This window comes from Myxine glutinosa, chromosome 8 (assembly GCF_964187855.1).
Source record: "Myxine glutinosa chromosome 8, kmMyxGlut1.1, whole genome shotgun sequence".
In the NCBI taxonomy this organism is placed as follows: Eukaryota; Metazoa; Chordata; class Myxini; order Myxiniformes; family Myxinidae; genus Myxine; species Myxine glutinosa.
The window spans coordinates 1,391,859-1,406,908 of record NC_136268.1 but is presented as its reverse complement, the minus strand read 5'-3'; the positions used below and the strand labels follow the sequence as shown (position 1 = coordinate 1,406,908).

At 47.1% G+C, this 15,050-nt stretch overlaps 1 protein-coding gene across 1 annotated transcript in view; it reads right to left on the bottom strand.

The window, feature by feature from the left end:
* The window catches only part of LOC137433081 (ATP-binding cassette sub-family C member 9), a 221,312-nt gene that overhangs the window by 86,730 nt on the left and 119,532 nt on the right, over positions 1 to 15,050 (bottom strand). The window contains exons 13-14 of the mRNA XM_078782848.1: positions 1,896 to 2,038; positions 685 to 784 (exon numbers count right to left, since the gene is read on the bottom strand). Coding sequence (XP_078638974.1) covers positions 685 to 784; positions 1,896 to 2,038 — 243 coding nt within the window. The remainder of the gene's footprint in view (positions 1 to 684; positions 785 to 1,895; positions 2,039 to 15,050) is intronic.

Below are 15,050 nucleotides of genomic sequence, written 5' to 3'. Positions count from 1 at the left end.
GCGGTGTACAAAAACAAGAAAACAAGAAAGAAACCAGAGTGAAAACTGAGTACTCTCTTTCAGCGTGCGTCACTGCCGAGCCCCCTTTGGTGCCCGGCAATGACGATTTGCAATGCCTGGAGATGGCATAGGAAAGGAGCGGTGTACAATGATTAACAATGAAAATAAATAATTAATTAATAATGAAAATAAATAAATAATAATCATTAAAAAAAAAATTAATCAATTGGCTAATAGAACACATAAATCACCACCATTTCGTCCGAATCCGTAACTTTAAAATATAATTTTAGTCATGAATCAAAAATTGAATAATCGATTAATTGATTTATTGATAAATCAGAAATAGCCTTTAGAGCCACATCACTTGGTCATTGTCATGTCCAAATATCAGCTTCCTAGCTCAAAAGGTGCCTGAGATAATGCCCAGAAGAGAAAGAAAATAAATAAGTATGAATAAATCGATAATAATTAAGTAACGAATCAATTAATTGATTAATCAAAAAATAAAAAATATTATTTTTGCCAAAGCACATCCTGACTTGTGCCCAAATTTCAGTTTCCTAATTCAAAGGATGGCTGAGTTATCGCCCAGACAAACAAGCAGACAAGAAAGAAAACAAACGGAGTGAAATTGCAGAGTACTTACTCCCTTTCATCAAGCTCCCTTGTGCCATCCCTTACCAATGTCTCGCAAAGGCTTTCGGTCGGCATTTCCCACGTGACACACACCCCTTCTTCTCCAATCTCTTCGCTGTTCAGAAACTCCTGCACCTTTTGAACGCTAAGGAAAGAAACAATAACATAAAATCACAGAATAAATCCAGTGGCCATCAGGCAGATGTTAGGGGCCATATTTTTATTACCAGGGTGGGAGCTAATTTGAGAGGGGAAAATATTAAAATATGATAAGGGAATTAAATTATGGAATCTCCCGCGATGAAGCTAACTCTGGGGGCCTTTCACTCACTCACCGCAGGCAGGTAGGTGGTCTTTCTGTCTTCTATCAACTCCTCTCCTGCCTTGCTCCCCCAGCTCTCTCTGTGCTCTGTCCCCCAAGTATTTCGACAGTCTGCACAAGATCTGCCAGCAGCCCTCTTATGGTGAAACTGCCAAAATCTAGGCTCTCTGCTCACCTTCACTCTTTCATTCCCCTTTTCCCCACCTCCAGAACAAATTCCCTCACTCTCTTTAATCCCACTCCTCCCTCCAGGTCTTTAAAACAGCCATGTTCACCACCATCTCTTATCTTCCCCCATTCAAAACCTTGATCTTTTCTACCTCCGCTAATTCACCCCAGATCCACTTTTTTGAAATTCCAACTTCTTTCCTGGAAGTCCTTGCAGTGTCCATATGTTTTATACAACTCCCACCCCCCCCCCCCCCACCTTCCCACGCCTCCTCCCCACAAGCCCTCTCCCTCCCACAGATCTCCCGATGTCGCTGTTCTCCACTGTTGTGTTTGTGTGCTTCCCTCTCTCTCCCCATCTTGTCTCCTGCTCCCTTTATTATATGTCTTATGTGTCCGTTTGTCTTTTTGTGATCAATGTTCGCTCTTACACGAGCCTCGATCTTGTATACAAAAAAAGGGAGGATATCAGTAGAATTTAAAGGAATAGATGGTATGGTGGAAAAGAAGAAAGCAGTTTGGAAGATTTGAGTGAGGGGAGAGGCAAGTTTGTTTTTAGTCCAGGTATCGAGGCTCCAGGAAGAGCAGAACGACAGACGGCAATGCTCGGAGTAACAGACAAATTGGGGCAAAGGGGAATTGGTCAGACAACAATTTGCTGACCTCTTTCAAGCTCTGGATCACAATAAGGTTGATCTCTTTAGGCCTTCGGGTCCTCTTTTTGCTCCGGTTGCAACAAGTCAATTCTGATTCGTGGAAGACTCACCTGACCAGAGCCTTGACGGTGAAACGCACCACGGTGGACAGCAGGAACAGAGGTGTCACAAGGATGTAGAACAGGGAAAGGGACGCAAAAGCGACATAAGGAGTCAGGGTTCCTGGGAGTGCATGCGCGTGCACCACGAACGTCTGTGTACACACACACACACACACACACACACACACACACACACACACACACACACACACACACACACACACACACACACACACACACACACACACACACACACACACACACACACACACACACACACACACACACACACACACACACACACACACACAATATTATTATTATTATTATTATTATTATTATTATTATTATTATTACTAGGGCATGCCCGTACTATATCTATATCTAAAATTATATCCCCCCCCTCTATTTACATGAAATGGTTTGGTCCAAAGCGAACGGCTTGCGGAGTTTGGTAAAGAAATCGCCATAACGTGCACAAACGCGCAGGAAAGCGAAAGAATCGCAAATTAGTTTTAATTAGTTTTAAAACATAGTTTAACGCCAACATAGCGGCAACATAGTTTGCCAATGTGAAATAAATGAATACGCTCTCAAATGTGCCGTCCGAGGCAGAGTCTGTTCGGCACGTTCGGCACACGTGATAGCTCGCTGCTCTCTGATTGGTTGAATCGTTTTTTGGACATAGCTCGGTAACTACTTGTCCGATTAATATGAAACCTTGAAAAGGCACATCCTCGGGTCCCCAGCAATATACCTGGCAAGTTTCAAGTATATCGAACCCGTGGTTGTCGAGAAACAGCGGTTACAGACATACATACATACATACATACATACATACACAGAGATTACTGGAATTATAGATAGATTATGCATTATATACACATATACATAGTATACACATATTGCGTTGTATACACACATTATGTGTGACATTTGTCCAGTAGTATATTGTGTACACACACACACACACACACACACACACACACACACACACACACACACACACACACACACACACACACACACACACACACACACTCATACACACACACACTGCACACTCACACACATGCACACTCACACACAGACACACACTCATACACACACACATACACACTCACATGCATACACACACATACACACACATGCACTCACACACACACACATACACACTCACGTACACACACACACACACACATATTTTACACACACACACACACACACACACATTATTCCTTCATAAGCACCAAGACCATTTGGATGTGCAGGCTCCATGGCCTTGTGTCCAACCACCAAGACCAATGATCCTGAAGCATCAATTACAGTCCGACAGATCTTATTGGCCCATTGACAGCGGGGCACAGTCCCAATGAATTTATTGAATCTCTGAGAATTGACACTTGATGAACCTGTGCTCTTTAGAAATCACAACAGCCCCAATCATCCCCACCTTCTCGTGGGGTCAAACAGGGAAGGTTTTTGGCTCAAGTCTTTAACGAAGCACGTGGGTCAGGCCTGGCGTGCAAATGGAGGTGCAGGAATTTTTTATTTGTCCAGGATGCAGACTATAACTGTCCTGTACTTTAAAAGACGCAGTTGGATCCTTAACGTCCACCAGATAATGCCAGCAGATAGGACACCCAGCTTAACATCCATCCAAGAGGCGGCACACTTTACGATGCAATCCCATGTCTGCAACCCTGGTGTAGGCCTAATGGTTAAGGTGACTGGCTTAAGGTGACTTAGGGTCCTGAGTTTGAGCCCCTGTCGGCCGTTGAATTAACACCAGGTGGGTTGACTCAACCTGTCATCCTTCTAAGGTGGGCAAAAGGAGTACCAGATTACTGATAATGGGGGGCATTGCATCAGCAGAACAGCCCCAGAAAATGATGCAGCCAGCAGCCACAGGCTGCGTACGAAACACCACGTCTCTACAAAGCACTGATCCGACAGTTTATAGTCAGCTCAGGAATCGAACCCAGACGAGACAGCCGAAAGGTCAGGAATCGAACCCAGACTCGACAGCCGAAAGGTCAGGAATCGAACCCAGACTAGACAGCCGAAAGGTCAGGAATCGAACCCAGACTCGACAGCCGAAAGGTCAGGAATCGAACCCAGACTAGACAGCCGAAAGGTCAGGAATCGACCCCAGACTAGACAGCCGAAAGGTCAGGAATCGAACCCAGACTCGACAGCCGAAAGGTCAGGAATCGACCCCAGACTAGACAGCCGAAAGGTCAGGAATCGAACCCAGACTCGACAGCCGAAAGGTCAGGAATCGAACCCAGACTCGACAGCCGAAAGGTCAGGAATCGACCCCAGACTAGACAGCCGAAAGGTCAGGAATCGAACCCAGACTCGACAGCCGAAAGATCAGGAATCGAACCCAGACTAGACAGCCAAAAGGTCAGGAATCGAACCCAGACTCGACAGCCGAAAGGTCAGGAATCGAACCCAGACTAGACAGCCGAAAGGTCAGGAATCGACCCCAGACTAGACAGCCGAAAGGTCAGGAATCGAACCCAGACTCGACAGCCGAAAGGTCAGGAATCGAACCCAGACTAGACAGCCGAAAGGTCAGGAATCGAACCCAGACTCGACAGCCGAAAGGTCAGGAATCGAACCCAGACACTAGACAGCCAAAAGGTCAGGAATCGACCCCAGACTAGACAGCCGAAAGGTCAGGAATCGAACCCAGACTCGACAGCCGAAAGGTCAGGAATCGAACCCAGACTCGACAGCCGAAAGGTCAGGAATCGAACCCAGACTAGACAGCCGAAAGGTCAGGAATCGAACCCAGACTCGACAGCCGAAAGGTCAGGAATCGACCCCAGACTAGACAGCCGAAAGGTAAGTTGACTTCCCCACGAGATCTTTGAATAATTTAGTAAAAGTTTACCCCAAAGTGCAGTGAATTGTAATTATCTTCATGAATATAAAGTTTTACAAGTAGTTTATTCTGATAAAAACTCCAGCAATTATATTAGTATATTCGACGTGGGCTGGCAGCATAGTCTAGAGCAGGGGTCGGCAACCTTTTTGACATGAAGTGCCAGTTTGAAATGTTCTTGTTAATTAGTGTGCCATATCAACATTAAGTTTTACATCAAGTTTAATTATGACACCACATCAAAAAAATATTTCCAGCAGACATGGAATTTAAATTCCATCCATATAGGCTACATGCATAGCAACAACATCCATGTAGGCCACATGCATAGCAACAACATTTTAAAGAAACATTTATCTCTCATAATCAGGACATTGTAATGATCATTTTATCATTGTAAAATTTGTCCCCAATGAGGTTACAAATTATATGCATGGACCCCATTTCAAAACACTGCTTTCAGTAACTCATTTACAAAGTATTGCATTGGGAACAAATGTCAAAAAGTGAGAATAAGCTGTATCAAACAGAAATACCAGTACTATAAAAGAATGCTGCCATCCTCATGAAAACATCCACATCTGAGTTGGAAAAAAAGAGATGGACAAACAGCTACATATGCAAACCCATGTGTACTACAAATAAACAGATGCCTTCCAGTCAGTGTGCGCCCTGGCCCTGCTTTCCTTTGCTGAGCTCCATTATCTGGGGGTTGTAGTTAGTCACTTTGAGTTGTGCACATGCTTCGGAGTGGTCGGTTGTCAAACGACTGCATGAGGGGCTGAGCACGTTCTTCATGTGTGAGAATATCTGCTCACAGAGGTACGTTGACCCGAAGACTGACAGCAAAGCCAGTGCAACGTTCCGGAGACAGCTGAACTTCTTCGGCACGGATGTCCAGCAGATGAAGATGCAGGTTCCGTGATCTTGCACTACAGTGGTTTCTAGTTGTTTCCGTAGCTCTGCAAACTTAGTCACCTACAGTGTTGAACTCTTCAGCTAAATCAGCTGCATTTACATGTCCTGTGTGTCCAACCAGTCTATCAGAGATAAATCCAATTCGTGTCCATCAAAGCTGTCTGGCTTGATCAAGAAAGAGAACATGGGTCCATACTTCTGAAAGTCCCCAAATCGTGTTGTGAACTCCGACTCAAGCTCGCTCATGTATTTGCATATTTCAGTGGTGCTGATGCTGTGCTACGAGGACAGCTCCCTTACGTGTCTGAAGTAGCGGAAAGTGGAGGTAGCAACATCGCTTGAAAAGATTGCTAGCTTGCCGACAAAAGCCGTCCATGTGTCGAACATGATCAAAACAGTTTGCCCTGCACCTTGCAGTCGGAGATTGAGCTCGTTGAGGTGTCCCGTAATATCCGTGAGAAACATAAGTTTCACAACCCACTTCTCATCCTCGAGTTCTTGGTAGTTTTGGCCCTTTTCAGCCAGGAAGGCCTTGATGGCATCAAAGCAGCTGACAAACTGCTCCAAAACATTTCCGCAGCTTAGCCACCTAACCACTGAGTGGAGAGGGATATCTATGCATGTGCAGTCCATTTCCTCGAGCAGGGACTGGAACTGTCGGTGTGTCAGAGCAGATCGCTTAACTATGAAGTTAATAACCTTTACTACCGTAGCCATAACCTCATTAAGATCTGAATTCGATATCTTTGCACAGAGGTTTTCTTGGTGTATTATGCAGTGGAGTTTCTTGATGGGGTGACCGACTTTTTCCTCAATTAATCTGACAGCTCCCCTCTGTTTCCCGACCATGGCGGGGGCGCCACCTGTTGTCACTGCAAAAATTTTCCTGGTGTCAATCCCTCGCTCCTCAAAATGTTCCATAAACACCTTGGCTATGTCCTCACCTTTTGTTGTGTCCGACATTGGCTTTAAGCAGCAGAGTTCCTCTCTTACAGTCGAATCACAGTATCTTGCCATGACTGTCAAACATGGTATGTCATTCACATCCCCGCTCTCGTCAAGTGCAATGCTAAACACCACAGCAACTTTTAACCCAGCTATTTGCTGCGCGCTGACATTTTCTGACATTTCTTCGATGCGTCGCTCAACACTTCCAGCTGACATGGGAATATCTTTTATTCTTGATTTGATTGTCTCTTTGTTTGGTAAGCCTTCAAACAAAACCTCTGAGCTGCAGAGAAAAGCCTCCTTAATATATTCGCCATCAGTGAATGGCTTTCCGCGTTTCGCAATGCAATGAGCAATGCGATAGCTTGCTTCAGTCGCATGGTTTTTAGCAGTGGCAAAGATTTTGAGGGTGTTGGCTTGCTTCCCATACCTGGACACGGCACGTTTGATGGATTCTGCCTTGTCTGCCTGATCTTTGAAAATTTTCTTGTGCTTTGTCTCAAAATGGCGCTTAACACTCGACGTTCGACAAACAACATTTTCAAAACATAAAGTACACACAGCACGGTCCTTCTGAAAAACAAAACCCCACTCTTCTGTCCATGAGGGCTGGAATGCCTGAACCTTTACTTTAGCTTTCTTAGATAGCGGGGTTGCCATCATCTACCGAACCTGAACCGCTTCACTGCAATTCCTGTGGGAAATGTGAGCGGGAGGCCGTACCGTCAATCAAACTAAATAAGACAGGCCGCGCAACAGCCAATGGCTGTACAAGAGGTGATTTGGCATGCAGCTGAGAGGGCACTGCTTTCGCCAGTGTGCCAATGACTACGCTGCCGCGTGCCAATGGTGGCACGCGTGCCTAAGGTTGCCGACCCCTGGTCTAGAGGTATATACACACACCTGCCTCTGAGCTATCTAGCCTGGGCTTGAATCTCGGCCCAGCTATAAACTAACCGTAACCCTAACAACCCTAACCCTAACCCCAACCCTAACCCTAACCCGAACCCTAACAACCCGGTGTTCTGGTAACACCTGGTGTTCCGCAGGTATGGCGAAGCATCAATGCGTACACGTCGTCAGAATAACACAAACTGACATTGTCTTTTATATGGCAGATTGAGCAAGTAGTTTGCAGGTTTCATTTGAATGGCCCTCTTTGGATTTGAATGGCAACTGATTAAATTATATTCAAGGCATGTGTAATGTTACAGAACAACCTGTTCTTGCCTTTTTGAAATCCCTGTTTGATCTACTGTATTTACAATTTTAAAACAAGAGCAGCACACTGTTCCAGCTTCAAGTGAAAGTACAATTTCAGTTTATACCGAGCCGGCCTGCGGCCCAACTGTCCGTGTGCAACAGGCTTTCAGCCACATGTTCAATTTCACGGTTTCCTGGTCGATGGACCGTGGAGGTCTCACTATTAAAGCCTCGGCCTATGAGAATTTTTTGGCCATACATTTCATAAATGGACTGTTTTTAGAAAAGCTTTTAAACAAGATGCAGAGATGCGATTTCACTTTCACCAGGTTCAAGGCTGGACGGTTCAGCCTTGGCACCACAAATGACTTTTCACATAAATACTCTTGAAAATCCTCTGTATCTCTTTGCTGATGACTCCACTCTCTGCCGCTCCATTCCTCATCCCTCAGATCGGCAGTCTGCAGCCTCCTCACTCTCTGCAGACCTGGACAAAATCACAGACTGGGCAAACAAGTGGAACATGTCTTTCAATCCTGACAAATCTCACACTCTTACTATTTTTCTCCGAAAAGACCGAATGGACAACCCTCCCATCTACTTTCTCAACAATCCTCTCCAAGAAGTTCTGTCACTCAAACTTTTGGGTCTCACTGTCTGCCATGATCTTTCTTGGGAAAACCACATTTCAAATCTGGCCTCCAAAGCCAGTCGCCGACTGGGCATCCTCCGTCATGCGAAGACCTTCCTTGGCACACTTGAGCTCCTCACCACATACAAGGCTTTCATCCACAGCTCAATGGAGTACTGTTCTCCCCTCTGGGCTGGTGCTCCTGCCTCACACCTAGCCTGGCTTCACACTGTTGAAACCAAAGCGTTCAGAATCATTGGAATCTCCCGCGATGAAGCGAACTGCAAAGGCCTTTCACTCACTCACCGCAGGCAGGTTCGTGGTCTTTCCGTCTTCTACAGGCTCCTCTCCGGCCTTGCTCCCCCAGCTCTATCTGTGCTGTCCCCCAAATATTCCTACAGGTCACACAAGATCTTCCAGCAACCATCTTCTGGTGAAATTGCCAAAATCAAGACTCTCTGCTCACCTTCACTCTTTCATTCCTCTTTTCTCCCACTTCTGGAACAAACTCCCCCACTCCCTTCAATCCCACTCCTCCCTCCAGGTCTTTAAAACAGCTGTTCACCACCATCTCTTATCTTCCCCCATCCAAAACCTTGATCTCTTCTACCCCCGTTAATTCACCCATGATCCACTTTTTTTTCTGAAATACCGACTTCTTTCCTGGAAGTCCGAGCAGTGTCCATGTGTTTTATATCTCTCCCACCCCCCCCCCCCCCCCGGCCTTCCCATGCCTCCTTCCCCCAAGCCCTCTCCCGGCCACAGATCTTCCGACAGTATGAATAAAACAAAAATTCCTCTGCAAATGTTATTCCGATGGACACGAAATTTCAGAATATGTGCAGCTCCTCCTGTATAATTTTTAATGCTAATTATAACGTCATAGGTCACGTGTTACAGGTGCGATTTTGGAAAAAAATCGAAAAAAGTTGGACCTCGATATCTCCAAAACCACTCCATGGAAAAAAAATTGAAACATGGCTCATTGTCAAGTACTCCCCTTGGGGAATAAGATATGTTAATGATGATGTCATCGGTGACTTCGTTATCACGAATTTTCACCATAAAGGTGGGGGTAAAGAGGAATGGAGTGAAGGTGAGCAGAGAGTCTTGATTTTGGCAGTTTCACCAGAAGATGGTTGCTGGCAGATCTTGTGCGACCTGTAGGAATATTTGGGGACAGAGCACAGATAGAGCTGGGGGAGCTGGGCCGGAGAGGAGCGCCTCTTCCTGTAGAATATGATAATGATAATCATGACGTCATAGGTCACGTTGTACAGGTGCCATCTTGGAAAAACCGAAAAATGTTGCACCTCTATATCTCCAAAACCTCTGCATGGAAAAAATTTAAACATGGCTCATTGTAAAGAACTCCATTTGGGGAATAGATGTTGTTAACGATGACGTCATTGGTGCCATAATTATGACATCATAATTCGACAGGGAGAACGTTTCGTCTGGTCAGTTTGAAATGTATTGAGCGTGATCTATGCAACAATTATATTAGAGAATATAAATTTATGATGTCATCGCTTACGTGGTCTGGCAGCCATATTGGATCAAAGAAAAAAAATGTTCAAAAACAGAAGAGTTGGGCTCACAACAAGTTGACTGCGCAGGGTAAGTATTCTATGAATACCATCTAGTTGTCACCTGCACACAGTGACCAGTTTTTGCCATAAAGGCCTGCAGCTCTTTCAAAGTTGTCATTGGCCTATTGGTGGTCTCTCTGTTCAGTCTCCTCCTTGCTTGGTCATCCAGATTGGAGGGATGGTCTGATCTAGACAGGGTCTTGGTGGTACCATACACCTTCTACTTCTTAATGATTGTCTTGACTGTGCTCCAATGGATGTCCAAGGCCTTTGAAATATTTTTATGCCCATCCCCTGGTATGTGCCTTTCCATGACTTTATCCCGGAGATCTTTTGAAAGCTCCTCGGTGCTCATGGTTGAGTTTTTGCTGTGAAATGCACAACCCAGCAGAGGAAACCTACAGGAACAGTTGATTTTATTATGAAATTATCAGAATCATGACAATTTAACACAGGTGGAGGCCAATTGTATATATATATATATATATATATATATATATATATATATATATATATATATATTGTTGCGGATATGGGATTTATCCATCCATATCCGCTTGTAAATATTCCCCTATTTCCTCAATACTTCCCAACTATCCCCAATCCCCCATTCCCTAGTCCCATTTTCTGTAAACAACACTCTGTAGACCCGACCTCCCCCTATTTCCCCCATTAAATGTCGTGCCCAGGTTCACCGCATCTCATGTAAGACAACTATAGGACATCTTGCTCGTTATTCTTAGTCTATGTCAGTTAAGGACTCGTTTCCATTAATTCTGACCCTTCGTTGCACCAGAATGTGATTGTATGGCACCGTTAGGAAGTTTAGGACCTCCCAATACCTCCCCGCAGCTCTTCCTCACAGTTCAAAAACAACAACAACAACGAGCGCAGGAAGTGCGCGTCCTCACTTCGGCTTGGTTGGTAGGGGGTGTTGGGAGGGCACCAGGCCTTCCCAACGAGCCGCCATCAAACATGTGCTCGACGGGGTTACCAAATAGGGGCTCCCTGTCAGCTCCTCGTCAAGGGCGGAGCCCGGTAACCCCCGCACCCAATGGAAGTGGCGGACCGGCCCCAGTGGGGCGGAACCAACCAGCCGAGGGCGTGTCACTCCCCGCTGAGCATGCGCAGTGAGGGGGAGGTGACGTCAGATGCGCGCTGAGCTTGAAGCAAGAAAGACGTCCCCTCCGAGCGCTGTGAGACCTCCCCGCATCTTCTGGACCGTGCTTTATCCTGTCCCCGAGCCAAGGTGCACCTTGTGCTATCGACCTACCTGTCCCTTCCTGCCATCAATCCCTGTGTAAGTCAGCCTTGTTCCGTTTGTCTGTGGTCTGTCTGGGATAAGATAAGACGGTAATTAAGTGCCCATCTCTTCTGTGTCTTTACCTCACTGCCTTGTAATCTACCCCTTTTCTCCACCACTGTAATTATACCCTCCTCCGGAGGTCTTGAGAACTGTACCCCTTGCGTCGTTTCCTCTTTCCCAGTCGTCATGTCCTTTCTATCATTGATTTGGCATAGTGCGATTTGGCCAACGTCTGGGTGAATCGGGTGAGTTGGGGAAGAATCGGGGGAACTGTTAGGTCGCGGCAATACCACCGCTCGGTAAATAACATCTTTAACCGCGTCCGTAACAATTGATGTCTGGGAGTGAGATACGGACCCGAAGCGCGCTTAACGCGCTCAAAATTACAAGTCACCGAAATTTGATTTTGTTTTACAAAAAACCCGAATTTTGAAAGTCGCGCTATGGGAGATCAAGACGGCTGGGTTCCGGTAGAGGAGAGTGAGGCAGGGTCGATCCAGGACCAAATTGAGGGACATGAGGAGAGCGAAGCAGTGAGAGCGGCAGGTTCGCAAAATGGCGTCCTAGCGCACGAGGTTACGGGCGCGCAAAATGGTGCCTCGCACATGGCTACGGCGACCGCGCCCGTAGCAGCGCCGCTGGTGGATTTGAACCTTTTTTTTTATACAAATGAAGGCCCTTATGGACAAGAATAGCGAAGAAATGGAAAGCAGAATAATGGGGGTAATGGGGAACCGGATGGATGCTCAGAGTGAGCAAATGAGGGCTGATAGTGAGCGATTGGGGGGCAGAATGGGGGGCAAAATGGGAGAAATGGGGGAACGGCTAGAAGCTAAATTAGAGGGGTTAGACAATGGGATAGAAGGGGTGAAACATGGGTTAAAGGGGGTAGAAAACAGAATGGCCGCTCAAGAGAATCAAATAGAAGGGGTGAAACATGGGTTAACGGGGGTAGAAAACAGAATGGCCGCTCAAGAGAATCAAATGGAAGGGATGAAAAAGGGGTTAGAGCGGTTAGAAAACAGTATGGAAGGCAAATTGAGGGACATGAGGGACCAAGCGGAAAGGGAAGTTAAACAAATGGGGCAGCAGATAGAGGGGGTCAGAATGGGGGTAGAAACTAAATTGGATGCTCACAGGGAGGAAATGGAGCAGATGAGGGTGGCATCTGGGCAGGAGATGCAAAATGGGAGAGGAGATCAGAAGAGGTGTGAGTGAGGAGGTCGGAGGAGTGCGCGAGGAGGTGAGGCACTGTAAGGAGCACATGGAGAATGAGGTGTGAAAAGGGGACTGTAAAATTGCAAGGTGGTATAGAGGAGTTGACGCTGGGAGTGGAACAGCTGACGGAGGGACAAAAAGAACTAACAGAGCAGGTTCAAAGGAACACTGCGGTATTAGGAGGATTAAAAGCGACACAAAACGACATTAAAAATGACTTAATAGCGACACAGAGGCAATGTCAGATGGTACGTGAGGGACTGACAATGAGGTTGGACGAGGTGGTAGAGGTGATGGAGGTTAAAGAGCGGGAGGTGCGGGAGCACATAGAAAAAAATAAGGTGGAGTTAGAGGAAGAACTTAAGGGGGCGCACGAGAAGATGAAGGAGGTGAAGCAGAAATTAGAAGAAGTGGAAGAAGGGGTGAGCGAAATTAAGAAGCGACGGAGAGAGGATAAGAAAGAGATAAAAGAGGAAGTAAAATAATTGGTCCAAAGTCTGTGTTCGGATCGTGATGATGTGCTCATTAAGCGGATGAGGGATTCGCAGGTGATGGAGGAGAAGCGAAGAGAAAGAGGACCCGGTGTAAGTGGTGACCAATATGGTCGTGCGTGTGATGCGCCAGGTGATTTAATAAGCTTGGGGGTCGAGATGGACCCGGATGTTCGTGAGAGGCCAAGAGTGAGGTGTATGGCTGGTCCGGAGTGTATGGAACGAGGGTGCGAGCGAGAGGGTCCGGTGATGGGAGAGGTGCGAGGCGTGAGTGAGCAAGGTTGTGGTGGTATGGAATGGGTAGCGGGTTGCGGAAGCGTGACCCATGCATCGACACCAACAGGGGTAGTTTTTAGAGGGACAGGGGAGGCACGGGAGCCCCTTGGGGGTATTGTACTGTGGGGGCCCGGCCGGTTCGGCCCCGCGCTGACCCCGCAAGGGGCGACGCACGGGGTCCGGCAGGCGGGCAACGACTCACATACGAGGTGGTCCCACAAGGTCCCACTCGCGCCGTATGACGGTGGGTAAGGGTGGCATCCCTGCCACCCTTCCCATGATTGGGGCAAATGCGCTATAGATTATGGGGTGTATGGCAGTGAAAACTAGCCCGGGTGGGTTAGGATATAATGATAGGGACTAGAGGTGACTATAGGTGACCAGATTTAAGTAAGAGACTTGGTACCTGTAGTGGGGACGTAGTAGCTTAGTGTTTGATAATGACGGGGGAGCGCTGAGTGTAAGGGAAGACAGAGGAGCGCGAGTTTTAGAAGGGAGTAGACAGAGCAGATGATGCAGTATGAATGGAAGTGCTGGTGAGCAGCTTCAAATGAGGCATCGGTGAGGCAATGCTCCGAGGTGTGTGTGAGTGTACAAGTGATGAATGAGAGAGCATTGCGGATGAGTGTCATGGTGAGTAGTGAGTGTTGTGGATCAGCGCGAATGCGCTTGGGGGAGAGAAGGGTGCAGGCGGCACCAAGTATGAGAGCACAGGTGTGCAAGTACAGGTGTGTGGAATATATGGAGCAGAGAATGAGTGGTGTGGAGAGAGTTGGAGTAAGTGGTACGGAGTGGTGTGCGTGGTGCGAAGGTGTGGATGGGGGAAGAGTGGACCCCCATCACGGATACCCGGGGGCGGGTAGTGTAAGTGTTAGGTAGAGGGTATAGGTAAATTGTGGTTGGATATTGGCATCTGTGGTGCGGGTGGAAGAATGATGATTGGATAGGTGCATTAGTGTTGTGGAAATGGCTGGGCGTGTAGCCTGTTAGTGTGTGTAGTTGGTTTGGGCACTCCACCACTGTGAGGATGTCGGCCAGGTGAGGCCGCAGGTGGGCTCTGGGAGCCGGTAGTAGTTGTTGTGGATGGGGCCTGAGGATCCGGAGGACGGACCCGGGTAGCCCAGTGCCAGAGGGCACCGAGGGGTGACAGAGCCAGGAGGGGCCTTCCCCAGTTAGTTAGGTTAGGGTGAGGAGCTAGGTAAGCTCGGGTGGCAACTGCAGTGGTGGAGGTGTGCATGTGGGTAGACCTGCTGGGAGAGCTACACGTCGCAGCCCAGAAATTGTGCAAGGGCACCGGGAGATGAATCGGGGGAGTGAGACCCCAAATTGAGAAGCACCACAGTTTGGTCAATGGGAATTGGTTTTTAGAACCCATAGTGTAAGTTGGCCAATGGATTGGCAGGGAAAGACCCCGGGTAATGTAAAGTTGTTAAAGTCATTTTGGAAATAGTTAGGATTGATGAACCTGTCGCACCATACGCAGCCACTTACCTGAGGTGATGCTGATGACTCCACACCTGTGTTTTCTTTGTTTTGTGTTGCAGGAAAGGAGAATTGCTGTTTGGATTTGTGAGACGCATCATGACGTGGATGAGACATTGGGGTGATTCCATCTCTCCCTCCTTAGGAGGGACTGATGATGAATTGGTGATGGCAGATTTTGATGTTGAGTTGGAGATGGCAGATTT